This window comes from Chaetura pelagica, unplaced genomic scaffold (genome assembly GCF_000747805.2).
Source record: "Chaetura pelagica isolate M959 unplaced genomic scaffold, ChaPel_1.0 scaffold119, whole genome shotgun sequence".
Taxonomy (NCBI): domain Eukaryota; kingdom Metazoa; phylum Chordata; class Aves; order Apodiformes; family Apodidae; genus Chaetura; species Chaetura pelagica.
The window spans coordinates 2959222-2985829 of NW_009954406.1; the positions used below are offsets into that span (position 1 = coordinate 2959222).

The 26608-nt window shown below is 40.6% G+C and overlaps 1 protein-coding gene across 1 annotated transcript in view; it reads left to right on the top strand.

The window, feature by feature from the left end:
• The first annotated feature begins 1575 nt into the window (after positions 1 to 1575).
• Positions 1576 to 26608, top strand: part of KIAA1549L (KIAA1549-like ortholog) — a 65585-nt gene continuing 40552 nt past the window's right edge. Inside the window, exons 1-10 of the mRNA XM_010004273.1 lie at positions 1576 to 1615; positions 2467 to 6222; positions 7775 to 7887; positions 9372 to 9591; positions 10250 to 10383; positions 11797 to 11959; positions 15038 to 15097; positions 16698 to 16849; positions 18261 to 18432; positions 22189 to 22352. Of these exons, the coding sequence (XP_010002575.1) occupies positions 1576 to 1615; positions 2467 to 6222; positions 7775 to 7887; positions 9372 to 9591; positions 10250 to 10383; positions 11797 to 11959; positions 15038 to 15097; positions 16698 to 16849; positions 18261 to 18432; positions 22189 to 22352 (4974 nt within the window). The remainder of the gene's footprint in view (positions 1616 to 2466; positions 6223 to 7774; positions 7888 to 9371; positions 9592 to 10249; positions 10384 to 11796; positions 11960 to 15037; positions 15098 to 16697; positions 16850 to 18260; positions 18433 to 22188; positions 22353 to 26608) is intronic.

Below are 26608 nucleotides of genomic sequence, written 5' to 3' on the forward strand. Positions count from 1 at the left end.
AAGCCTCCAAAATACGCTGAACTGGACTGTCCTCCCAGCATATGATGGAGCATGTAGAATATCAGAAATTAGGCTGCACCAATCATTTAGGTCTCAGGTCCCCCAGTGACACACCAGCAGCCATGGTGCAGGTACAAAACCATTACTTTGCAAACCTCTCCTGGTTGGTCAGGTCCCAGGGGACCCTGCAGCCTCCTGTCCAGCCTGCTGATCTGTTGCAATTCCATTAAGGCTGATAGGGTTTCCCTTTAGCCTGCTTACCTCTTGTTGCTGTAGGTGATCCTGTGCCTGCCTACCTTTGCTTTTCTTAAAAGTGCTAGTACACAAGGTAGCCTGTGTTCATTGAAAGGTCTGGAGACTTTTTTTTTAGTTGCTAGGAAGGCAGAGCTCTGTGCTGCTCCCCCTCCTGGAGCTGCTCCCCCTCCTGGAGCTGCTCCCCCTCCTGGAGCTGCTCCCCCTCCTGGAGTTGCTTCTTTGCTTTTCTTAAAAGTGCTAGTACACAAGGTAGCCTGTGTTCATTGAAAGGTCTGGAGACTTTTTTTTTAGTTGCTAGGAAGGCAGAGCTCTGTGCTGCTCCCCCTCCTGGAGCTGCTCCCCCTCCTGGAGCTGCTCCCCCTCCTGGAGCTGCTCCCCTGAAACAATTTGTTTCTGGATTCTGTATTCATTCTTGCATTTCAATGGAGGGATGATAGTAATGACCATTCTCCACCATAGTTTAATAAAACTCTTAAATATGGGGGTAAAATGGAAGATCTGTGGTGTGCTTACTTGGGAGTTTTTGTGGATTATTTTTGTTTATAGAGTGAAAATGTCACAGTAAACGTAATTCGAGCACGTTCCTGTTGAATGCACACAGGAGCCTGAAGGAGCTGGTCTAATCGTCTACTTTGGCCTGTGCATATGGATGATGGGCGTTGTAGCACAAAGACATCACAGGAAAGAGACTTAGCTTTAAATAGGTGCAGTGTGACCCATTTTCCTCCCTTGTGCTGTATGGTATTATGCTGCTGGCTCCTGTTTGTTCGAGCTGACTCCCTTTGTCAGTGGCTGGAACTAAGGTCCAGCCTGATTTATATCTCAAAGTCTGCCCCTCCTTATTCATCCATGCCATTGTGGGTGTGGAGAAGGTGGCATCCTCTGTGTCTGATCCAGTGAGAGAGTTGGGGCTGTTCAGCCTGGAGAAGAGAAGGCACTGGGGAGACCTTATAGAAGCCTTCCAGTGCCTGAAGGGGGCCTACAGGAAAGCTGGGGAGGGGCTTTTCACCAGAGAGGGTAGTGACAGGGCAAGAGGGAATGGATCAAAACTGGAAGTTGGGAGATTTAGGTTAGACATTAGGAGGAAGTTCTTCAGTGTGAGGGTGGTGAGACACTGCAACAGGTTGCTGAGAGAAGCTGTGGAAGGCCCATCCCTGGAAGCGTTCAAGGCCAGGTTGGATGGGGCTCTGAGCAACCTGATTAAGGGGGAGGTGTCCCTGCCTGTGCAGGGGGGTTGGGATTAGATGATCTTTAAGGTCCCTTCCAACTGAAAGCATTCTATGATTCTGTGAGTTGGAGGGCAGTGACTGGTTCCATATCATGCATCTGTTTAACTATGCAAGTGGCACAGCCTGGCATGGTAAGTACCAGTACTGAGTTTTGATCTATTATCTTGGGTGAGGGGGGAAGGGGATAAAACCCCTTCAATTTTATTCTTGAGTGAATCTTAATCTTTAAATTATCAGGAATGTGAGATTTCTCATGCTACAATTTTAGAACATCTGTAATCATTTTAAGAAAACAAAGCCTAGGAACATTATGGTGTTGAATGTAGAGTAAAGTGGTGTTTGAAATGCTTGGTTGTACATCTGCACATGTCAAAAAAGGAGTTTAATTTCCTAATTTATTTGGGATCTTACACCCCTCTCCTCGTGTTCATCCCTGCTTTATTTTCTTCCTTTTGTGTCTATAATTCTATGCATTATTAGAACTGGCAAGATGAGCACCTCCAGATGCATCCTACGGGATCCCAGCCAATGCTGACTCTATTCCCATGTCAGACTGCATGCCAACTCAGTGAAGCTTGCTCATCAACAGCTATTCCCCTTCTACAGTGCTTCTAAGCCCATCTTCTCAGATAATATTTTGACACAGGGTGACTGATGATAACCTCAAGAATTTTCCCAAGCTTCGGGAGGTGTCTTTTAATATGTTGAACTATCCTAGTATTTTGAAATAGTGTGGTCTAGGAAGCTTTCCTTATTCTTCTGTCAGATGAAATTACGTGAGGGCTTTATAATCTGCCATATTTTAACTTTCACTTATTTTTGTGGTGGGTTTATTTTTAAATTTTTCTGAATTTTTATTCCCTTTGAATAAAAAAGCAGCTCACTAAATTTAATGCGTTTTGTTTTGTGGTTTATTGCAACAAGAGAACAACCTTTCTTTTTTGGGGGGAAGAATACACTCATTTGACTTATTATTTTACAGGTATCAGGCAACAGCATATCAATGTTGCTCCTTCTACAGGATCTTTTCCTAATTGGAGATCTATACTATCACCAACACGGCCTTCCACAGAAACTAAGACTTCCTCAGTAGCTGATATTTCTATGGGGCATACTTTGGAGAATGCAAACTTGCTTCAGATGATAAAAACAACCCTGTCTGGCACACATACCAGGACTTTGGATCAAAGTCATCTGTCGCCCACCCTTTATCAAGGCAGTGGAAACAGTGCATCCCAGGAACCTGCTGAAGTTTCAGCTGAGTTGCTTCTGAGGTCATCCTCTCAAGATACAGATGAAACAGCTGCTGTATCAGGTTTGCCTCAACTTGGTATGTTTGCCACATTGTCCACTACACCACCAGTGACACATTTGAGTACAGCTGTGCCATTTCAGCTAATACCATTACAAACACTCTCCATTTCAAAAGAAAACACCTCAGGATCAGAGATGCTTGCTGCTATTCCATCACCATCATTCTCCTCATTGGTAATTCAGTCACCTCATACCATTAACTTTTCTAAACCAGCTGTACTGCCCATCAGAGTGCCTTTGTCTGCAGATCCTGAAGTTTTCTTCAACACAGATTCAGCCAGCTCACAGGTTAGTGAAAGCAGAAATAGTTCTCCAAGCATGGTCACTGTAGTACATTCCCATACAGTGAATCCCAGTGGCAAGTTGTTTACAGGTTCCATGCCTTTCAGTCTTCTTGGATCAACAACAGTGCATTTCACAGAAATAATGGGAAAAGGGTCTCATTCAGAAAAGACCTCTTTTTTGTCTGTATACTCTGATATTCCTATATCAAAACCATATCAGCCTTCCCTGCCAGTAACTTCCAGAAGCCTGTCATGGTTTACTAATGGGAGTATGTATAATGTATCTTCTACTGGAGTAAAACTAGACCATCAGCCATTTACGGCAGAGTTGACTGATAGAAACAGTGATATCACTCCTCTGTCATCACCAGTTTTTCAGGATAAAGCAGTTCCTACATCAGTCTTCCATCCTGTGAGTACTCCACATCTAATACCCCAAATAAGTAATCCTCAGTCTTCCACTGCACTGACTAATTGCACTACAGGCTCTACCAGTGCACCTTTCATGTCATCAGCTTCTGAGAGCCTGGCTGCGGTCTCCAGCACGACAGCGAGCACGTCTTCCCCTTCATTGCCAAAATCAGTGATTCCAGATGCAGAGCACACTCGAAATGAGATGCTGCCAGAACCAGGATTTAGAAGCAAAACAGATATTCTCTTTAGAAATGCAACACGATCCTCTTTACCAAGCACAAGGTCTCCCTTGCTAAGTGAGACTAATGACACCTTTACTAGAGTAGCTCACGCGAACAGTCCCCGTGCAGCAGCAGCTGATGAGGAGACTTTGCAGATCCCTTTGACTGTTTCCTTGCAGCACACGGTGGTGGCTCTGAGTCAGCCTTTTGCAGAAGACCTGACTGATGGAGCTTATCAGGCAAAGAGTGTGCAGTTGCCAACCACTTCTGCACAGACTCTCCCAACGTCTGATGGCTTTCCTGTGGCAAGAACAGCTCAACAGCCTTTCATGAGAGGCATGACAGCAAAGACATCCACAAACTTCACTGCTAATAGTGTTCTTCCTTATGGATCTTGGCTTTCCAAAGTTTCTCCAGAAATCCAAACGAATAAGCTCCCTAGAGGATTAAAGATACTAGCTACTGTGTTGGAAACAGGCATGACCAGTCCTGATTTAGCTGCAGTGCTGTCAATTTCTTCCACTACAGGCTTTTCAAAACCTGAACCTGCTATCACAAATACATCTGCTACTAGTGCCTTTGCGACTGCACGTTTTCCACCCGGTGCTGCAGAAAGTCCTGGTGTGACTGCAAATAAAAACAGAAATATGAGGGTACCCACTCTTGTGACCTCAAATGCAGAATATTTACCTCCAAGAACTTTAAATAATTTTACCTCTGGTGAGACTTCACATTCAGTTGATAGAAAGCATCTTGCCTCTGTTGTGCCTCCAGCATGGAGTATGCAGTCATCACTGGTTTCCATGACAACGGGAATGGACAGCCAGGGTTCTGGTTTTTCTGGGATTTTGAGTGCAGACTCTGAAAGCAATTTAGATCCTGTCATCTCTCCTGAAGTTGCAACTTTTGCTCCTACTGATACAACATTGCTGTCTTCAGCTGACATTAGTATTCCTTCAGGAAAAACTTCAGTCAAAATGGCAGTGAAAGAAGTTCCTCCAAGTACTTCTCCACTGGAAACTGAGTACCATGTGCCATACTCAGAAGTCTCAAGTCTGCAAAAAAAAATTACTACAAACAAACAGTCACTCTTCTCCACCTCTTCAGCAAACTATGCATATGCAAACTTTAGTAAAAATATTTCAAGTTTGCCCTTTGCTGGAATTCAGTCGAATAGTTTTCCAGAATTTGATGTAGGTGAATTTGCACTGAAGACATCTGCTCAGTATTCATCCCCTGGTATCACTTTGACAGTGCCTGACCCCCTGCAAAGAAAGCATGGGAGCACAGTGGGAAATGTCGCTAATGTCTTCACTATTGGAGACATTAACCTCAGTATGCACTATGAAGTGCCTCCTGTTCATGATACGAGTGCTTTCCCCAGCTCTCTAGAATCACAAGCAACTAATGTAGGAAAGACAGCTTTACTGACAAAAACCTTAGACACAACACCAGTGTTGGCTTTTCCCCTCACTGACAACTTGACTTTTTCAGCCAGCTATGGGAGCAGTGCCACCCACAGCACACTGCCAACCAAGCCCCTGTTTCCCATAACCAAGCCCTCTAGCCCAACTCTCTTGCATAGTTTTATTGCAGAAGAAGACACTGGTTCTGGAAATTTTTCAGAATTTGCAGATGACCCATTAGAGTCCTCTGGTTATCTGGTTATAGCTGATAAAAATCCAGATACATTTATTGTGGAGGAGTGGGACACAAGTGCTACAAGACATAGTCTAGTTCCCAGTAATGTATCTAAGAAAGCCACCAAGGGCATCCCATTGCAAACCCCTACCACCAGTGCTCTGCAGTCAGTCATCATAACTTCTGTCCATGCATCACCAACACCATTAACTTCTCCTTTTTTGTCAACAACCAACTTTACCCATTCTGTCATTACAGTGTTATCTGGAGTATCTTCTGGTGCAATACCTACAGTAGGAACTTCAGAAGCAAAACCACTAACAAGAAAATCATCTCCAGCTTCACCAGTGCTAGCTTCTTCCTTCTTTTCTCTAGGCACTGAAAACACACCTTTGCCATCTGTGATGGCTTTAAGCACACCGATACTAACTAAAAATAACACTGCCACAAACTTGGCATCAGATCTAAGCTTGGTAGGAACACATGCAGATTTTCATTTTCCAACAAGGAACACAATTGCATCACCCATGAACATGACAGCTATGCTCATAACCCCTAACAGCAGCACGGTCACAGCTTCCACACTCGCACCCACAGCACACCTACCAAGGCAGATAGAAACAACAGTAACTGACACCCAGAAGTTCCCAAGCTCAGAAATCACCAAAACGTCAACCCCGTACCCACTGACAATTACAGCACCTTTGACATCTATTACAGCATCAGTGAAAGCAACTAGGCTTCCCCCTACTCCAGTGGAAAACACCTCTGCTCCTCCTGAAACCACGGCAGCCGCTTTTGCTAACATGACAGCAGCTCCTCCCCTGGATTGCCAGCTCTCCAGGAACCTTATGGTTAAAACAGGTACGTGGAGCCACAGAATTTACTGAAAGGCCTCTCTTGTCTATGAGGGGCAGCTGGTGATGAGTGGGAAGTACACTCAAGCGTCAATGTGGGGCATTAGGGAGTAATCTGGGGTCAAGGCTGCACTGGCAAACCAGACAGATAAAAGAAGGGTTGCTAGTATAGGGGTAGCATTTGCTTTATTTGTAGCTTTAATTTTACAGTGGTGTGTTAACTGAAGTAGCCCGATCAGGTGCTTTAAAGTTCAGTGGGTCACTGCAGGGATCTCACAGAACCACCCACGTGGAAGGACAGCCGAATATGTCACGATGGTTTGGTCTCTGCTTTGCATTAAGGAGTCTGTGCTACTGAAGAAGACAGTGCAGTAACCTGCCTCAGTCTTTGTCACTCTCTACGTATAAATCATTCTGTTTTTATATAAACACCTAATTCTATAATTAAAGATTCTTTTGAAAATGATGTTTAGTATTTAGGAATGTACCCTTCAAAATAGGAGGAGTTTAAGCTTTCTCAGTGAGCAGTACCACTTGTGGCTCTGTTTTTTTACAGACAGCTTTTTCTTAGCTGTTAGAACTGTGAACTAAAGAGGTCTGGAGACATTTCTTGCCCAGACTTCGTATGGACTCCTTAAAGTAGCACAGTGCAGCACCAGAAGATTTGTATATCTTGGAGATTTCAGCAAAGGAGAATAGTTACATAAAAGGGTTTATGACTTGGTAGAGAACTGAATCATAGAATAATAGATTGGGTTGGAAGGAACCTTAAAGACCATCTAGTTCCAAGCCCCCTGCTATGAACAGGGGTACCTCCCACTAGACCAAGTTATGATAAGCTCCATCTAGCCTGGTCGTGAGCACCTCCAGGAAGGAGGCATCCACAGCTTTTCTGGGAATGATATTGAATAAAATTAAATAAGCAGCTTTTGGATCTCATGTGTGTTTAGTAGCACATCAGTAGTAAGATGAGTACAACAACTGAGTACAGAAGTAGCTTGTATACAGTATATGATTAAAAATAATGAAGTGCAGCTATAAAAAAATATTTCTGCAAATTATAAAAGAAAAAGCTAGTTGTAATGTTAATTAAGGAAGTGTTCAGACACTTCCTAAATGGAAAATAATTTTAGCACAACTATTAATTGTGCTAATTAAAAATGTGTGGAAGAACACATTATTTATTTCACTCTGGCTGTGAAGGTATGAAGCACACATCATTTACTGAGGGCTGCCTGTGCAGCACCAGCTCAGTCCCCTGAGGATGCCGCACCAGTCTCTCTGCATCATACGTCACTCAGAACAACAAAGACTTGCTGTTGCTAAAGAAATTGCATTTATTAGATCTCACTCTGGAAGCAATGGGTTATTGCCATGGGATGAATAGGGAACTTGGGGATGCTGCTGAGCCCCTGCGGTTCTTGCTCCCATTGGAGCTGCTGTAAATCTGAGCTGCTTTGATGATCTTCACCAAGCTAACAAAACATAAAACTATTTTAAAAAGCAATCAGTAGCATGGTGGTGTCTCAAACCAATGTGTGGCTTTTGCTCTCCCACAGTTCTGTTTCTGAACACAAGGAGGATGCTGATCAGCAATCCCTTCAAGGACAGTGTGAGAAAAGGACTCAACCAAGTGCTGAGACAGGCTTTCAACCAAAATGTCAGTGCTCAGGTAAGCTTGCCTGCACAATCTCACTGAAACAGCTCTCCTACCAAGAGGATCCCAGCAGGTTGCAGCTCCAGTGGCATCTCTGGATGCAGGAAGCCTCTTGGAGGGGAACAATGAGCTGTCCAATGGAAAGCAGGCATAGGTGGCACCCACCCTGGGCTCTAAAAATATAAGGACCTCTTCAAAGTATTTGCCTTTATATTTGATGAAGTGGAAGGGAGAAATGCAAATTCCTTTTGGTGTGTTCTGGGATATAACTACTGACAGCAGTTTCTTCCTCCCTCTGCAGCTCAGAGGTGACTCTGGTTCATGGTCAGCCCAGTGCCTGGATCACTTGCAAGAGCAGGGCTTATAAATGGGGTCTCATTGCTGTCATCTGCTCCCTGGGTTGAAAACCGACTACCTGACAAGTGAAATTCCACAGGAGAAAATCCTAAGCAGGGAGAAAGCATGTTTTATTGAAAATAAATGAGGGAGACATGTTCATCACTTTGCAATTAAATTGCCTGAGCCTCTGCGTTGCTGGGTGTAAGAGCTGGGTTAGGTGGATTGCTGGGACACTCTTCTCTGCAACACATTTTCTTGTGTACTTAAGCAGGGGCTTGTGCTGAGTCCAAGGCCATTATGAGTTACTCACCACTGGGAAGGAAAAAATCAATTTTTCTCAAATTGAGGACATCAGGTTGATTTTTGTCCCCATGCTCTATAGCTACAAGTTTAGATTATATTAGTCAGTTTGGAAATTATATATTTCTGCATCTCAGCAGCAACCATAAAAACTGTCAGACTTATTCTCCCACCTTCTTGTATACCTGAGAGGAGCTGCCTTTTTCTAATGGAGGAAATAAGCTAAACCTTAGTGTGGAGGGCCAGTTCCAGGACTTAAACTTTTTGGAAAACACAGATTTTCAAGGTAAAATTCAACTTCTGCTTTGGCTCACAGTATGTTCAGTCTTGTAGTTTGTTATTTCTACTCACATAGGTGATAGCTTTAACCAGCTGGAGCAGTATAGGACAAATAGTATAGAAGAGACATTTCAGGTTGAAGAATCAAATATTGGGAACTTTTGTATTTCAAAAAACTGTCTCCAAACCTGATATGGTAGACACATGCACAGAGTCAGTGATCTTTGATATGATGCAAGGAGCTGGATGTTCTCTAGATTCTCTGTATTTTTACATTCATAAGTAAAATGTATATATACAGGACTGAAGCCTCAGTCTGAATTCGAGGTATGTGAACTATAGTAGCAATACTGCCCTGCTTCAATTCCAAGCATGTTTTGCATGGTGGGCTTGGTCTAAAGCTCCCTGAGCAGTTCTGCTAATGCTATGCCTGAAATAACACTAACTGATCCTGTAGGGTTTTTAGGGAATCACAGGATAAGAACTCTGAAAGGGAACTATATTCAGGATGAGAAATCCCATCAAATAATGGTTGCACTGCAAGCAAAATTTTTTAAAACAAGTTTCCTTGTGTGTTTTAGGTTGAAATCCTGGAGCAATCAAGTAATGTAACCGTTGGTTACTACGTCACGTGGGGCAGGCTGGTTTTTATACCAGCTGCTGTAATTGAAAGGCTTCTTGCCTATGGCATTAGCAATGCCACAGCAGACATAAAGCAGCATGTGCCACATCTCCAGTCTGTGGCTGCCCTGGCCATGCCCTGGAAGCCCCTTCCTGCCTACCACTTCCAGCTGAAAACAGGTAAGTGAGGTCCTGCCCTGGGGTCGTGTGTGTGTGGCTGGTTTGGTGTGCAGGGACAATGCTCCTTGTCCCCCTTTGCTGCCCTGCCTCAGTCCCTGCTCTGTGGCACAGCAGCAGGACAAGCTCTGCCTTGGTTTCACGTGTTGACATTCCTCGTGCAGGCAGGAAAGCTGGTATGTGCATCCCTGTCCTGCCTGCTTCTCTGCTGGCAGCTCTGTTGGCACTGCTGTGAGGTGAAGTGGTGCTGCACTAGGGATGAGTCAAGCCAAGATGCTTGGCTAAGCTTTGGCATTTGGTTAAAATGCACTTTAACTGATGGGCTGTGCAGGAGTCTATGTGTTTCTTTTGAGGACAATCAGGTGAGAACCATGATCATATGATGTATACATATATTGTTCTGGCTGGACCCTTTGGATGTGACAGAGGTCCCAGCCATCTGACCCAGGGGCGCTGTGTAACTCCCCTGTGTGCAGCAAGCATCAGTGCAGCAGAACAGCATAAGCTATGAGAGGGCTGAGAGTGCTGTAAAACAATGAATTCAGTTGTACAAAGAGGTAGTTTAGTGCAGTGCTTGAATGACAAACTGATCTTATGTCATTATTTTAATGTGCTTAATTTGTAAATTGGTCCACATACAAATATGTTGTTCCTTTTCCAGAGCTGCAGTTTGTGGGTCAGACAGACAATATACATTCATGTAAATTTGTTCAGACCATGGAGCAACGGTTACAGAGAGCATTTCAGGATGCTGAAAAAAAGGTCTTAAACACCAGCAACAACTTAACAGTTCAGGTACAATGTTTCGTGCTTTGCCAGAGGCTGTTGTCGGACTCTCTGGGTTATTCTTTCCTATGTGTATGCTTGTATTTCAAAATAACGTCCTTGATAGCCATTATGAAAGTAAGTTTACTCTCTCATCTGAAATGAGATTGGTTTATTTATTGCAGGAAAACTTACAAATGCATGATTTATAGAAAACTTACTGTTATTTTCATGAGTTTGAATTTTACTGTTCGCAGATAAATAATTTTAGTGAATTTCAAATAAAAATAAATATATACAAATATTCTTCTAAATGTATATTTTTACTGCATATGTTATTCTGACATGTTAGTTACTCTTAGTGAGAGTATTCATTATAAAGGTAGTGTCATATGTAGCTGTAATATCTGATCAAGAGTACAATGAATAATAAGATCTTGAAGGTGGCTGGATGTAACTGGAGAAAAAGTACGGACATTACAGAAAGCAATTGGCCAAACATATAGAATGAAGGTTCTCAACACTTCTTAAACCCAAGATTATAATTTATAGCTCAGACCATAACCTTACATAGCAGAAGAGAGTTCTCTTCTCTTGCCCTGTGCTCATTATCCAGCCCTCTGCTCTTGGCCATTTGCAAGTGGACACTGGTGAGGCAGACCTGTGGTCTGAGCCCATACTCTTCTGATGCTTTTATTATACCATGTTTTATGTTTTTACTTCATTATTTAAATAATATAAATGGGGTAAATAAAAAACATTCATGAATGCTGTTGGCCCTGCCTACAGTATCAGTAGCCAAAACACCATCCCTCTTGTCTTAGAGCATGAGATTTCCATTCCTGCCCTGCCTTCACTTCTCTGCTTCCTGCATAAAACTGATGTTTGAAGATCTGATCCAGTACTCACTAAATGGAATTGGTTCTTAAGTGCAGTCATTGGATTTGGGCTCAGGAAGAGACATGCATAGAGCTAAACTGGGGAGGAGAGCTGGTAATTTTATGATGCTAGGACCAGAAGACACGTGATATCCTTTAATTTCACATGGAAAAGATGTGGGTCTAGATAACTGCAGTAGGAAGGCAGCAAAGTGAGTGAGCTCTGCATCAGATACTGAAGTTTTTTTGTGATAAACATCCTCTCCCTCATCTTATCTTTTCTGGTAAGAAACAAGGAAAAATATTTTCAGTCCTGACTGTACCTTTTCTGCCTGCTGCTGTTCTCCAGTAACTGCCTGTGTTAAACAGTGATTAAAATATCACAAACTGTTTTACAAAATAATGTTGAGTGAGCTGAGTCTAATCCGTTGTTCAAGTGAGTTTCTTCCCAGATTGTTTGCACTGGTTTTGGTTTGCTTTTTGTTTTGTTGGGTTTTTTCCTCTTTTTTTCTTTTTTCCAATTGAGCTGAAACATTTACACCTTATTTCTTTACCTCTGTTTCAGATTTTGAACACCTCCAATGTCTCCCAAGCTGTCACTCTGTTTTATGTAGTGAACAACCAAAGCACAACTCTCAATGGCACTATTTCCAGCAACCTTCTTAATCAGCTGTCAGCTGAGCTGGTGGGTTTCTATCTAACCTACCCACCCCTCACCATTGCAGAATGTAAGTATGCACTTCCCAGCACACAGTGCCTTAAGATGAGCCAGCATTGGGCTTTTGCTTTGCAGGCACCACCACAAACTTTGTTGCTTAACTCACAGATTATAGGTGTTTTTGCTGACTGCTTTTTAAATTTCCTTTAAAAAAACCAAAAACTACACACAAAAAAATAGAGGGGGGGATTAGGTGGAGTAGATTTCTGGAGTTAGTATTTACTTCAGCTGCTAGAAATGCTGGCAGATAATGAAGAAAAAACCCCATATATGCTGTCATTTATTAAAAAAATGCTTGTGCCAAGTACCAAACAAAATAAAATTGTAGTTTTATATTAAAAACCCTACAGAATCTCCTGAATTCCCTATTTCAGGAAAAACTAGCATAGCACATAAAGTTCACCTTCAGCAGAGCCCTTTTACTCCAGTGGAAGACTCAGCCTTGGTGCTGGCTCTAGCTGGGTAGCATGCTTGGAGTCTGTGTTTGGGTAGTGGGTGAGCTTTTGCTGAACTTCATCCTCAGCTTAAAACATGGTCTAAGTACTTTAGCATCAGTAATTTGCTTGCATCTCTTTTGTTAGGAAGGGTCAGAAGTACAGAGAGTGAGAGAAAGCTGTGTGTCTGGGCAGCCAGTGTGGCATAAGCACTCTCTGGCTCTGCATGCTAATTTATCTAAAATGAATAAAGGGACCAGACGTGATTATGGGGATTTATGCCTAATCTGCTTGTTAAACTTGGTATGTGAAATTAAGCTCATTGCAGAGCCGAGTTATCCATTCACTGGAAGTGATCCATGTTCCTGGGAAGTGAGAGGAGACAGGGACCTGCTGGGTATGTCTGGTGAAGGAAGGACATGCTTCAGCTGATCTCACTGTGTGCGGATTTTCACCAGATGCTTGTTAAATTTAAAATACTGTCCTCAAATACCGGTGAAGATCTGGTTAAGCTTCTGGGAGCTATAAAACTCACTGATAAGGCAAAATCAGTGATGGAATAGTTTGCAGTTCTTAATTTCACCAGTATTGAAATAACTGGGCATATAAGTATAGAGCCAAATATGTCTTTATGATCAGAACACGGAACTGAGTAAAATTATTAGGGTGCTTGTTCATTTCCTGATTCTAAAATCATGTGATGTACTCTAGGTGATCCTGCTCTGGCAGGAGGGTTGGACTAGATGATCTTTTGAGGTCTCTTCTGACCCGTAAGATTCTGTGTGAATCTGTGAACTAGGCTGCTGGAAAGTGATCACTGGGGAGAATGCAAGTTACTTTTTTTGTCAGTCTGTTTTATTTACAAACAGCCCAACAGCTGAGTAATTATCTTGTGCAATTCTTCATCAGTTACTTGCACAAGCCTCTGAGGTGAGTGGTCACTCTCAGGTGTGAGGCAGTTGGGAATCACAGCTGACTCTGGTGATGCAAATCCTTGAAGATGAGGAAGTGTATATTATTCTTGAGGCGTTACCTATCTAAATTAGATATTTGCAAACAAAGAGGTGAAACTGCCCAATGATGAGTTCTTGCACTGTGTTGGGCCACTTTTGAATCAGGCTTTCCATCACAGGGCAAGAGATATGTCTCAGGGTAGGTCTGTATAGACCATTCATCATGAGATAGACTCCTTCCTTCTCAAGCCTGTCTGGAGTGCCCTGTGTATGGAACTGGCCTTCACAGGGCATCCAGGAGCACAAGGAGAAAGCTTGAGGAGGTTTTGATGATGGCTACCTTCAGTCCAAGTGTTTGGGCTCCAAAATAGGCCTGTTGTGTAGGAAAAGAAATATGGTGAATACAGGCATATGCTTGGTAGTCGGGAGCTGTGAAAGACATTTGTCACACAGTAAGAGTCTGTGGTTTGCAGTTCTCTGCTGATCACCGCACATGATGAACTTACCTGAGAAAGTCTTTAGCCAGTGCTCCTTTAGCAACTAAAGGCTTATATTTCATTTTGGAGGTCTTGGTTTTATTCCCAGCACAGCAGGTATACTGCAGACTCATGAACTTAATGCACACACAGTGTCTGTGGCTTCAGAATGATAGCGTGTCCTGTGAAAATGTTTACTTTGAAAAGTGTTGGGTGCTTATTCATGTGGCAGTGCAGTTGCTTCAGTTTATCAAATACTGCTGCTGTTCTCAGAGTCTGTTATTTCCCAGTAGACTCCGGCGGCTCCTCCAGAGCCTCCACAGTCTGTCATGAAAATGCACAGCTCAGGACATGCTGTGAAGTCCCTCCTCAAAAGCAGTTACTGTGTGTAATCAGACGATTTGCAATATTTACTATTTCAAGCCACTCTGGAGCTTACAAATCAAAGTAGCTCAATAGTGGTGTTTCAACATGCGAGGATTGGGTATTTTCTTAATTAAGTTCCAAGCATTGTTTTCCATGTTGCATAAATCTATTGAAAAAATGGTGAGAAGTACAATGAATCAGCAGCATATTGAACCTCTCAGCCTAATGCACTTTGGAGATGGAATATCTAACAAAAGGCATCAAATCTGCAAACATCACTTCTCAAGGTTGTAAACACACATGGTAGTATGACCTTAAATGGTGCAGAGTGAGAGTACCACACTCCAAGTTGTGGTCACAGTTTCATTAGTCCTGTTTGTAATTAATGTGTAACTGCACTCTGTGATTGGTGGAATCTGATCCTGGTTTATTATTATTTTAGGTTAAAAAGGTGATCTGGGTTAAGTAACTATGGATTAAATCGGAGAATCACCATAGCATGGCATCTTGTTTTCCACAGGGAATTACTCACAGAGAGAAAGCAGCAGAAGCATATCTAACATAGAAATGTGCATATTGCATATAATTTTTAGTAATGGCCAATCCTGGGCTTTGCCCGAGACAGTGCACAAGCCAGTACTTTGGCAACAGAAGAGGTATGTTCTATGCCTGTACCGTTGGCACTTGATGTCCTTTTTCAGACAGAAAAAATTACAATCCTGAAAATTATACCTCTAGATCTCCTCCTGGGCCACAGTTCAATTTTATTTATCAGTATCTGGTTAATCAAATAGTTTTGGGACATAAAATGGGCAGGATGTTGGAATATTATGACATAATTTCAACTTTTATTTTAAAGCTTTGGAGTATCCAAACCTTGATGTCTCAGAGTCAACTAGAGACTACTGGGTGATAACAGGTACTTTTTAATCTCCTTCCCTCCTCCATGCACTTCAGGTAATAATTTCAGTGCTTGATTATATAAACACATGGGTGCAGTAATCTTACACAGAAGTAAGTAGGAACTTCCTGTTGCATTAAAGCAGGCAAATGTATTTAATGTTTCTCTGGGGCATAACTGTGGTTCATCATCTCAAGCAGAGATGTCTCCTGTGTCCAACACTCCAACACTAGTCTCAGACTTTATGTCACTTTGATTAAACCCTTCTGAGAGCAGCATTATCTTAGCAGAGTTTTAAAATACAAATATACTTTTTTCTTTCTTTTTATTTTCTTTTTTTCCTTTGTGGAACTTGGATTTAAATCTGAAATCAGAAGAGGCTTGTAGGCATAACCTGGGAGGAAAGGTGATCTATTCACCTGAGGAAGTTTGTTTTGATTTGCTGACTCTGTCTGGATCCAGGAAATTTTTCATCCTTCACCTGAAGCATTAAACATGTAACTTGCTGTTAGTGAAAAAGAAGGTACAGAGAATGCTATTAGGCTTCAAAAGACTTGTTTTATGACAAGTATAATTATTTTATAGTTTCACTGGTATCACGTTGTCATTCACAATCATTTTGATTTTACAAGTGATAACTGGGCAAGAAAGAGACTGTTTTCCCCAGACATGATGTGAGTAGATACCAAAGGCTTCCTAATCGGTGTGTCTGTACCTGGAATTGTTTAAGGCTCAGGAGAGCAAGAGAAAAGGAGCTTTACATGAAATGGATTAAATTCCATTCTCTGCTTCCAAAACCTGGTGTTATTTGGTACTGGAGAGAGATATTTTGCGATTAAAGACAGGTTTATGCAGAGATTATGATTCTCTGAAGGGAGTGGTATGGTTCCTCTGCATTTGGACCCCAGACACTTGATGTGCCTTTTCTTGCTTTTGTGCACTTGCTGTAGTGGAGTATTGTTGATAATACAATGGAAACAGTGTTTAAAAAAAATATATATAATCATGGTGGTCCCAAAAGATTTAAAAAAATATTGGAAAAACATGCATTCGTATAAATTAAATCAGCATGCATATTGCTTATTTGAATTTTATCTAAATTCAGTGTCTCATTTTACATTAATTTTTACCTAGGAAATGTTTATTCAATTTTCAGTGCTCTCAACCATACAGTATTTTGTTTTGAACAGATCTGGACAAAATTCTAACTTCAGAATTCAAAACTGCTGGATGAAAAACTGTTGTTTAGTTAACAGGAGCATCTGGCAACAAGCATAAAAACTGTCAGTTCTCAAATAGCTTTTCACTTACCTTTTACATTAAAGATCATAGATTAAGTTCTTGTTGGAGCCATTTTGGTAAACTGAAGACCTAAAATGTTTTTTGGGGGTATAACTCTCTGACACGTCATTGACATAATCTGAGAAGAACAGTGCAGGAGCTGAAAGCGAAGCACATTATATCCCCATTGGGAATTACTGAGGGGTTGTGACAGTGTCCAGTCATTTTTCTTGGAAGCTAGATATTAGGTCCCTGCCCCAAAATGCCCTGCAGACCACTTGTTACTTTATTTGTCCATCTAAAATGTGCTGCAATGTGATTTTCTCTGTTCTTGCAGTTATTCAAGGGGTTGATATGTCATTACTGGGACTGAACAACCAGAGCTTTGCCAGGTTAATGGAGCAGCGTTTGGCCCCCCTCTTTATGATGTCCCATCAGCAAGGAAGACGATTCAAACGTGCCACCACCGTGGGCAGCTACACTGTGCAGGTGGTCAATGTGACATCAGTTGTGTCTGGATATGTGTTGGAAAAAGGGCTTGGTTTCCTGTCTCAATTTATGTGTAATGCCACCTACTCCACCCTGTTGAGATATCCTGTTTTTTCCATAAATTTTTCAGAATTCAGCCATGCTTGCATGTCTCTCATCTTCTAGAAATTGTCATTAGTTAATTAGTGTTAATAAACATTTTCTCTGTGGTTGCTATGAGGATTGTTTAGCATAAGATCTTGTATTGAGCATAATGAAGAGTTCCAGGCTTTTGTTCTTAGATTAAAGAAGTTTCCTAGGTCTTCCTTTTCTAGATCTTCCTTTCCTAGATAACTTGGAAAGACTAGAATTTGTTGTTTCTTTTTATTGCCAAAAAAAATAAATGTGTGAAGCAGTCTTCATACAGGATTAGTCATCAAATCATGTGGCCACAGATCACATAATGAAGTAGAGGTTTCAGTCCTGAGTAATTTATTAGTAATCTCTCTCTTATTTAGCAACATTTCCCATCCAGTGTTTTGAAAAGATCATATTTTATTTTCTCACTAATTTAGCCAACTGATGCTAGCTGTGGGGGATGCAAAGAGGATCTGTCTTCAAAAAATGCATGACAAGTTAATGTGCTTTTTTTTTTTTAATTACATGATGCTTTTCAAGAATTGGTTTTTGTGAGATACAAAACCAAATCACTGCTTTTTTTGTTTGCCCACAATTCTGTGCGTTTTCCTACTGAAGGAATTGAAAAGAGAGAATATGTTTCTACTTGTCAAAGTGTTGACCTCTGTAAAATTTTCCTTGACAACATAGTTTTGTCAATAATATAATGGAGAAGTATTCCAAACCTCCTTTTTCCTCTCATCATTAGAAGTGTTCAACACTTGCTCTTCTCTCAGGAGAGACAGAGGTGCAATGTAAAAACTCTCCCAGGGCTCTGCAGAATAAAATGAAAAAAGTATATTCCTCTTTATTGTCAGCTGGGCTCAAAAATAATGAGTGAAGAAGGAAAATGTGAGGGCATTTTTCAATCACAATATGCCAGTAAAGTATAATTTGCAATATTGGGACAGATTTTAAGAATTCCTACTTTACAGAGGATTGTAATGTCCAAACATTTGATCCTTTCCTCCTTTTTATTGCATGCTTTTCTTACTATAGTTTTACCTTAGGATTATGTTTAAAATATCAAAGGCATTCATTCCTCACTAATCTTAATAGCCTGGGCTATGAAGGGGAAAAGCTCTGATATCCTGTGAAAATATCTGCATGGAGCTTATGCTTATATGGGCTCTTGAAGGAGTTCCCCATGTGCAACTTCCTTCAGGTATCTCCTGGCAGATTTTGCAGTGATCTAATAAAAACAGAGTTTATTTTTCTCTCATTTTCTTTTTTCTTTTTTCTTTCTTCCTGAAAGATGGTAAAAATCCAGCGTATTCCAGGACCCAAGGAGCCAGCTGAGCTGACATACTATACTTTGTACAACGGGAAACCTTTACTGGGCACTGCAGCTGCCAAAATACTGAGTACTGTTGACTCCCAGCGGATGGCCTTGACACTAGGTTATGTTATTCAAGTTCAAGCTGATCGTAAGAGTTCTTAAAAAAATTCTGTCATTCAAGTCTTTAGTTCACCTTTTCTTTTTTTATTTTATTATTATTATTTTTTAAATTTCTTTATGAAAACACAATTGCAGGTGTGGGGATCCTCCGTTAATCACACAGAAATTTCAGGTGCACTTTTCTGAGCAGTTGCTGCTGAATTCAGGCTGCTCTTTTTCCTGTGGAAGACAGGCTAATCTTTTATCATAGTAAATCAAGGGAAAAAACCAACTGTTATTTAGCTTATCACTGTGAACTAACTGTAGAGCTAATTTTACAAATACACAGTTCTATGAACTGAATGACTCTACAGAGCTGTGAAGTTAGAATGAATTCTGATGCTAACGAAACCATGACACCACAGGCTAATGACTGTTGGAGCTAAATTGCTATTCAAATAACTTGGCCCAAAGTAAAGGGGAGGGGCTATCAAGTTGCCCCTTATTTTTGACTTCTTCATAAAAATGTAGATTATTTCTATTTCAAAGTTGTGTTTTGGTTTTTTTGTTTTTTTGTTTTTAAATAATAATTTTGGTGAAGAACTTTGTAAATTGCAAAACATGGTTGCTAAAGATACTCTTTAGGCACAAGTCAGGAAAGTGAAGCTGGACAGAATTACTAATGTGTATGGGCAATTTTCAGATTCAAGATATGATAGCATCACTCAGTCAAAAAAGTAATCCATTCTTGAAAACTACAGTGTTTTCTAATTTCTCTTCTAAGGCTTGCATCAGTTACTGGGTGATTGTAGGCACAGGTGTTTCCTTAAAAAAATGTTGAGTGGACATTTCTGTATAAGTGACCCATAGTCATAAACCTGTGGTGGAGCTTGGATGTTTTTTTCTGCAGTAACAGCTTAATGTATGAACCAATGCCTTTAGCTAGCTGAATCTCTCCACTTTGCCAAGGTATTTATCCAAATGGAATTAAAATTAAGTAGTTGAATTCTTCAGAGGATCTCTTTACTGGCTAAACAGCATATTAAATGGGACTCCCCGCTGTCATTATTTCTACCTGAAGAAGCAGTGATATTGAAATAATTATATGTAATAGTAATAGGAAAAGAAGGAACCACTGTAATAAGTAATTGACGTGTCATCCATAAACAAATACTTTGTTCTTCTAATTCAATCATTATGTATTTTCCAGAGAAGGCACTAAATACTCTGAGTCTTGATTTGATCATGGTCTGTTACTGACTTTAACTGGACTAAAACCAAGGTTCTCTGTTCCTGCTTCCACAAAGTCTAGTATTTAAATTCCAAACAACTTTGTTTTCCATGATAATATTTCTTTAATGATTTTTTTACTACAGTAGCTGTGCATAATACATAGCAGTTTCCTAGCTCTTTTTGCAGTTTTGTGATTTATATGGGTATTTAGGAAATTGTATGGTGCTACTCATGATCTAACTTTGCACTTCCATGGTCTGAAAGGCAACCTTATTCATCTGTAGTTTTTCATACAACTTAAATATGCACAGATTATTGGAAGAAGAGAATACACAGAAATTGAAATTATGACCCCAGGTAACTGAGATTCTGAAGCTAGAGTATTTGAAATGTAGGAGGTAGTTGTGTCTTTATAACTTATTACAGAAAGAAATCCATTTCTTTCATTTTGGACATGGTATTTGTAGTCTGTCTTTGTATTCCCAAAGAAATACTTTGTGTGCACTACATTTTTTACTCATTATAACTCCTGTTGTAGCAGAATTAAAAGTTCTGTACCAAAATGCAGTAAGAAAAGACATCTGCCCTCAGGAGCTCACAGTCTGGTTAGACCAGACAGATGAATAATAAAAAATATGGATGTTCCTGTTTTATAAGTGAGGGACTGAAAGCAAAATCAAAGGCTTGCTTCAAAATCCACCAAGGTTTTATTGAATTCAATGAATTATGGATTGACTTCTCAAGGTCCTGTTGAAAGCTATTAAGTGAAGGGGGCCTATAGGAAAGCTGGGGAGGGGCTTTTCACCGGAGAGGGCAGTGACAGGACAAGGGGTAATGGTTTTAAAGTGAAAGAGAGGAGGTTTAGGTTAGACATCAGGAAGAAATTCTTCACCTTGAGGGTAGTAAAGTGCTGGAATAGGTTGCCCAGGGAGGTTGTGTAAGCCCAGTGTTTAAGGCCAGGTTGGATGAAGCTTTGTGCATGCTGCTGTAGTGTGAGGTGTCCCTGCTTATAGCAGGGAGGTTGGAACCTGATGACCTTTAAGGTCTCTACCAACCTTAGCCATTCTATGATTCTATGAATTAAAGACGTAAACCAGGATTCCTAAATGGCTGTCCTGTAAGTCAGAAGATCATAATTTCCTCTGTGTTCCCTAGAAAGAATAATTATAATTTTTCAATAATCATTTGCTGCTCTCACAGCAGCAATCTGTAATTGTAATTACTGTTATCTGATAAAATTCAGACTCATTTTCCTTCCCCACAGCCCTTTCATCCCCAGACTACAATGTCCAAAGTCAATGATTTAGAGTTATGCAAGTCCATTAAAAACTGAATCTTGCAAGGTTTCAGCTTGGCTTTTTGGACAGTCCTTAAGCACATGGTTACTGTTAACACTGTGTACAAGGTCTGTACCTAGTGATGCTAGTCCTGCATCACCCAACAATCTACATCAGCTTTGCAAAAACTTGTGGTTCTACAAAGGAAACCAGCTCAAGCTTCAGCCAGACTTTCAGCTGCCTTTTGCAGCTGCTTCTGAACAAGATGGTGTGCGTTTGAAGTCTGATCCTGAAAGATGCTGAGTGCCTCTGACAGCTAATAAACTCAATGACATTTGAAAGCACTAGTCTTCTAGGACTTGGGAAAGGCTGCTTCACGCTGATGTTCTCACAGTTGTCTGTCCACACCAGCAACCAGTGGCATAGGAAAAGAAAGATAGCACAGTGAAGCCCACAAAATATTTTACTTAAACAAAATTTAGCATCATAAGGAGATTATCTGGTGTTTTTCCAGAAAGAAATGAAATGTGAGAATAGGGGATGTGTCACAGGAGGATCTCTCACATGTGTACAATCTGAAGGCCCGTACTAAGACTTTATTCTGATAAAAATATAATCTAAAACATTTTAGTATCACTGTATTTCTGAAATGTACCTTTCCTGGTACCATTATTAATACAGCTGCAAAGTACCTCTTTCCAACCTCATCATTTCCCCTCCTTCAGAAATGATGGGTTCATTTTGACCTTAACTATGGTATAGTATTTCTAGAGCACAAGAGAAGAATTTTCTTATTGCCCTGTTAATATCAGTAATAACTATTAGTATGCTTAGCTTAATTGTTTTTGTAAAAAAGCTCTCCCAGTTAACTCTTGCTGAGCCAGTAAGTGTTTGACACCAGGTATGAACTCTGTGTGTATACTTTTAACACACATTACCTTACTATAAGCTGGTTTTGTTTGAAAAATAATTAGGATGTGTTACTTTCACTTTATTTTTGTTGTTTATTCTGTAAATGAACCACTGGACTGATATCTAACATGGCATCTTATTTGACTTGAGAGTTGATGGCTGCTTTTGCAGCTGGCTTTATAACTTAAGAGCACCCAGGGATTTGTGAATTAAAGAGTGTTGCTGATTTTTTTTTTTTTCCTTGAGGAATACAGAGATACAGTTAGGTTATAACAATCCTTTCATACTAGTCTATAGAGACAGTTGAAGAATGTGTTGGAAGCCAGTTAAATCTTGTGTTTGCACAGTGGAACTTACCAATGTTGGTTTGCTATTGTCTGTAGCTGTGGTGAAGAACCCCCCAAACAACCTGTGGATCATTGCAGCGGTGCTGGCTCCCATTGCTGTGGTCACAGTTATCATCATCATCATCACTGCGGTTCTGTGCAGAAAGAACAAGAATGACTTCAAACCAGATACCATGATGAACCTGCCTCAGAGAGCTAAAGTGAGTGACCGATTTCCAGATCCAAGTTGTCTCTTTGATTCAGGTTTTAAACTGTGTTTCTCTGCTGGATGTTGTTGAAGGATGTTTGGAATTGAAATGGTCATTACTCACAGGTTGGATCTTTGCATTTCTTCTCTGACCTTGATGCTGCTGGTCACACCAGTTACCCTTCTGTTTTACTCAGGACTCATCAACTTGCTTTGCAGCTCATCCCTTGGTGGCAGTGACAGAACAGCTGTTACGGAGTGATGTGAGGCACTGGGGCAGTCATGACCTTCATAAAGTTGAGGAAATGGACTGTGACCCCTAGGTCTTCCCACAGTCCATCTCTTGTAGGACCTGCTTCTCAAACCCATGGCCTGAGCTGCTTCTACCTGCTGCCAGTGGCCATGGCGGAAGCTCTGGGCTTTGGCAACAGTTCAGACCTGGTTTTTAACTAGAAATTCTCTGCCCAACAGCTAAACCAGAAAAGACATCCTTGGAATGTTTTTGAGAAAACTTCTCCCTTGGTATTTTTCTTTTAGATGTTTTGAACTTTCTAATGTATTTGTGGATATTGTTGACTGGGTTCAACCCATATTTTCCTTAAATTTAGGAACTCATTTAAATTACCATTCTTTTTTTCCCCCCCATATGAAACGCCTTTCCAGTTTGGTTCTCTAAGAGAAAAATATCTCAGAGTACTGATTTGTCTCTGTAGTGAAAAAAGTCTGCCTTCTCAATGCTGCTATTAAATGGTTCTTAAACAGGGCCTCCCAAAGTTAGGAGCTTTTAGTCTACAAAGTGTGTGTAAGTCATACCTTTTAGCTGGCTTTGTTCTTCTCTATTGTAATGGGAATTAAATGATAAATTTTTTATTTGGTTTCTTAATGCTACAGACAGCAGGATTATTGTGATTTTGGCTCTGTTGCTTCTGCTGAAAAATGTAGATGTGAGAAGAGAGTTGAAGGAAGGCATGATGCATATGACAGCTCATTTCTCCTCATCTTAGGTTAGTTGCAGATGGGTGCAGCTGGTGCCAGTGGGAAAAAGACGTCTGTATAAAAAATTATACATGAAAGAGATTTCCATTTCAGTCCCTGTATGCTCATCTATTTATCCACTGTTATCAAGCTACTGTTAAGACTAGATCTGCAGAAGTGAAACAAGCAGTATGACAAACACAAACAAAAATTAATACCACTGCAGTGATATCATATAATGTCCCATTGAAACCACTAAAATGCAAGTCGTGCTTTATTAGAGGCTGTTGCAAATAGTATGCACCACTTGATTCTTCTTCTATGTAATCTTAATCCCACCTAAAGGACAAAGTAAGAGCAAATTTGTACACTGTTTTGAGCTGGACATGATTATGGGATGCTTTTCAGCTAAAGAAAGTTGCTATTTTAAAAACACCAAGACTGCTGGTTGAAGCTACAGCTCAGAAAAAACTTGGAAGTGCTTTAATATTTTAATCCATAGCTGTCATTCCAAAAAGAAAGAGCTGAATTTTTACTTCTCTGGAGAAATCAGATTTAATCAGGCTATAAGGATACATGGTCAAGTTAAAACCTATTCAGTCAGGTTACATTTGCATCAGCAGTCAATGTGCTCAGACATGAGCTGGATGTGCAGAGCAAAACAATTGGTGCTGAGCTCCCAGCATCCCCATGACATTTGTTTCAGGAGATTTTTCTGCAGACTTGCTCACATGTGCAGCTGAGATGCAGCAGTCCACTTCTAGAGTGCGTTTCCCCTTTTGGTATATTTTGAGACTCCATAACATTTAATTTAATTCGTTATATGAAAAGCGATGCATTTCAAAATGAAAGTTAAATTGGTTTCCCTTTAGTTTCACCATGATGGCTCCATCAAGAAGTTCAACCAGGTCTGGTTTAGAGATAGGCTGGTATATGGACTGTGGAAGATTAATTCTGCAGTGGGACTGGGAATGGACTGGTTTTGTTGTCCCTGATTTCAGCATCTTTACTTAAACTAAGGCTAAGAAATGTCTTTTCAGAAGATAATGAAATAAGGTCATTTTGAAAAGAACAGTTTCATTTTGCTTTTTAATTCCAGCATTGCGGATATCAGGAATAGTGGTAATTACTTGAGCTGTAATTGCTACTTTTTGGCCATACAAATAGCTGATGAGCACGTATCTGTATCACATTTAAAATTAATCTATTACATTTCATTGTTTAGAAAAGTGCCTGAGACTGCTTGACTAATGCTGAATCTCTTCTGTAAGTGGAGTCACAGCAGAGTGATTTTTAGTCAAAGCAGCAGCTTTAATATTTTGCTTCTGTGCTATTGAATCATCGAAGCAGTTTCTTGAGACCTTTTGAATATCCAGCAAGCAGTATAGGGAGGAAAAGAGAAGGTTATGGGGTACCCACAACCTCGGGTTTCAGCAGGCTTTGTTTGCAGTGGTGCCATTTGATGTGTTCAGGTTTCAAAAGTCCCGTTCCAAGGGGACAGGCAGAGCGGAGCTGCCTGCTCATTGCTGCAGTTCGGCCACTGCGGGGGCTGCGGGTCCCTGCAGAGCAGAGCTGAGTAGAGCAGAGCTGCTGCCATGGCCCTCCAGAGGCTCCATCCCGTGCCAGAGGGATAGGATGCACCAACGCAGCACGGAGGGGTAACAAAACATTTAGCCTTAAATATCCTTCTGTAGCCGGGGGAGGTGATGTAGCATAACAGCAGGATTGCTGCCTGTGCCTGGTAGTTAAGGAATGACATTTTTGTTGTAGCAGACTTAAAAAATGACCTCTTCTAAATAGGATGGTTCATAATATCTTTCTCAGGATTTGCATTGCTGTTCTGAATTGTCTCAGCAGTCAAGGACAGCTAGACCAAGTTGCAGGGAAAAGGGACTCCAGCTGTAAAATCAAAAGAAGTATAAATGCAAGTCAGTGAAATTCTGAATCAAATTTATTTTGATGTTGTTTCAGTGCTGTTTTTATTTTGAGATACTGTTTTTTACTTTGAGATTTTGGATAGATGTTAGTTTTTTACCTCACTTGCTTTCTGATTCACAGCATGCTTTTTTGAAGGCTGTAATCTGATTTGTCACTTTTCCTTTCTTTTAGAGCATGAAAGAATAAACTTGCAGGTAAACAGAGATAAGATCTGCAGTCTAAGGCCCCAAAGCAAAAGCAAATACTGCAGGCCATGAGAAAACAACTACTATCAATTTGATAAAGGGCATGGGAAAAAAAGATCAGAGAAATTGTCTGTGTACATGGGTATATGTATATAGAAGGGAGGGGCCAGTCATCCCTTTTTATTTTTTCTTTTTTTTCTTTTTTAAGTGTCATGGTCTTTTTCATAATCATTATAAGGAAACAAGTCCCAGAAACAACTTCTTATATTCAGTCTGCCTTTTGCCAGACAGTCTAATGTAATGGTCTCATAATTCATTTATTATTTCAGAAGCAATATCCAAATTCCACTCCTTTGGTCTTTCTCAGTGTTGTGACTGTATTGGACATCTATGCTTGCAGTGCTCCAGTGCTGCCTCATCGTGATTTAGTCTTGCCAGTTCCCTTCAGGGGTGGCAAAGCCATCTGCTCCTGTGGGTTTTACAGAGCAGAGTTCCAAGATCAAATTTTATTTAACGCAATGTGTCCACTGATGAGGATGGCTTTTTCAGCTCTTCTGTTTATGCAGTTTATTACTAGACATGGTGGTAAGTAGAACTCAGATTAAAATAATCCTTCATTCTCTTCCTTTGGCAGATCCAAGCTGGTACTTTGCAGAGTTCTTTAGTAATTCTCATGTTCTTCTTTTGGGGTTTTTGGGTTCTTTGTCGTCATTGTTTATTAATTTATTTATTAAAAAAAAAAAGGTATAAATTGCAACAACTTCTACTCTTTTTAAAAGACATGGAGGGAGAAATAACTGATTTAATCAGCTGCTCTCTTCTGTTACCTTTTTTACAGAATACCTAGGAGAGTCTTGACTAACATGTAATACAGTTAATAATGTTGAAAAACATTACTTTGGTTAAAAATATTATTGTCTAGAATGTTGTGCAGTAGTTCTTCCTATCTGTCCTGCACACAGCTTCTGCTTCCCCTTTCTTCATTCCCTCCCCTTTCATAGTTTCCTCCCTTTCTAGCTAATGTGGTGGCTGCTCTTGTGGTACCCTGTCTTCAGAGGAGGGCAAGCAGAAGGTTCTGTTGGGATGATATTGTCATGACTTGCTCTGAGGTGGTGATGGTGAATTGGCATTTCTCTGATACACTGCATGTTCCATTGTGGGAATGTGTGGG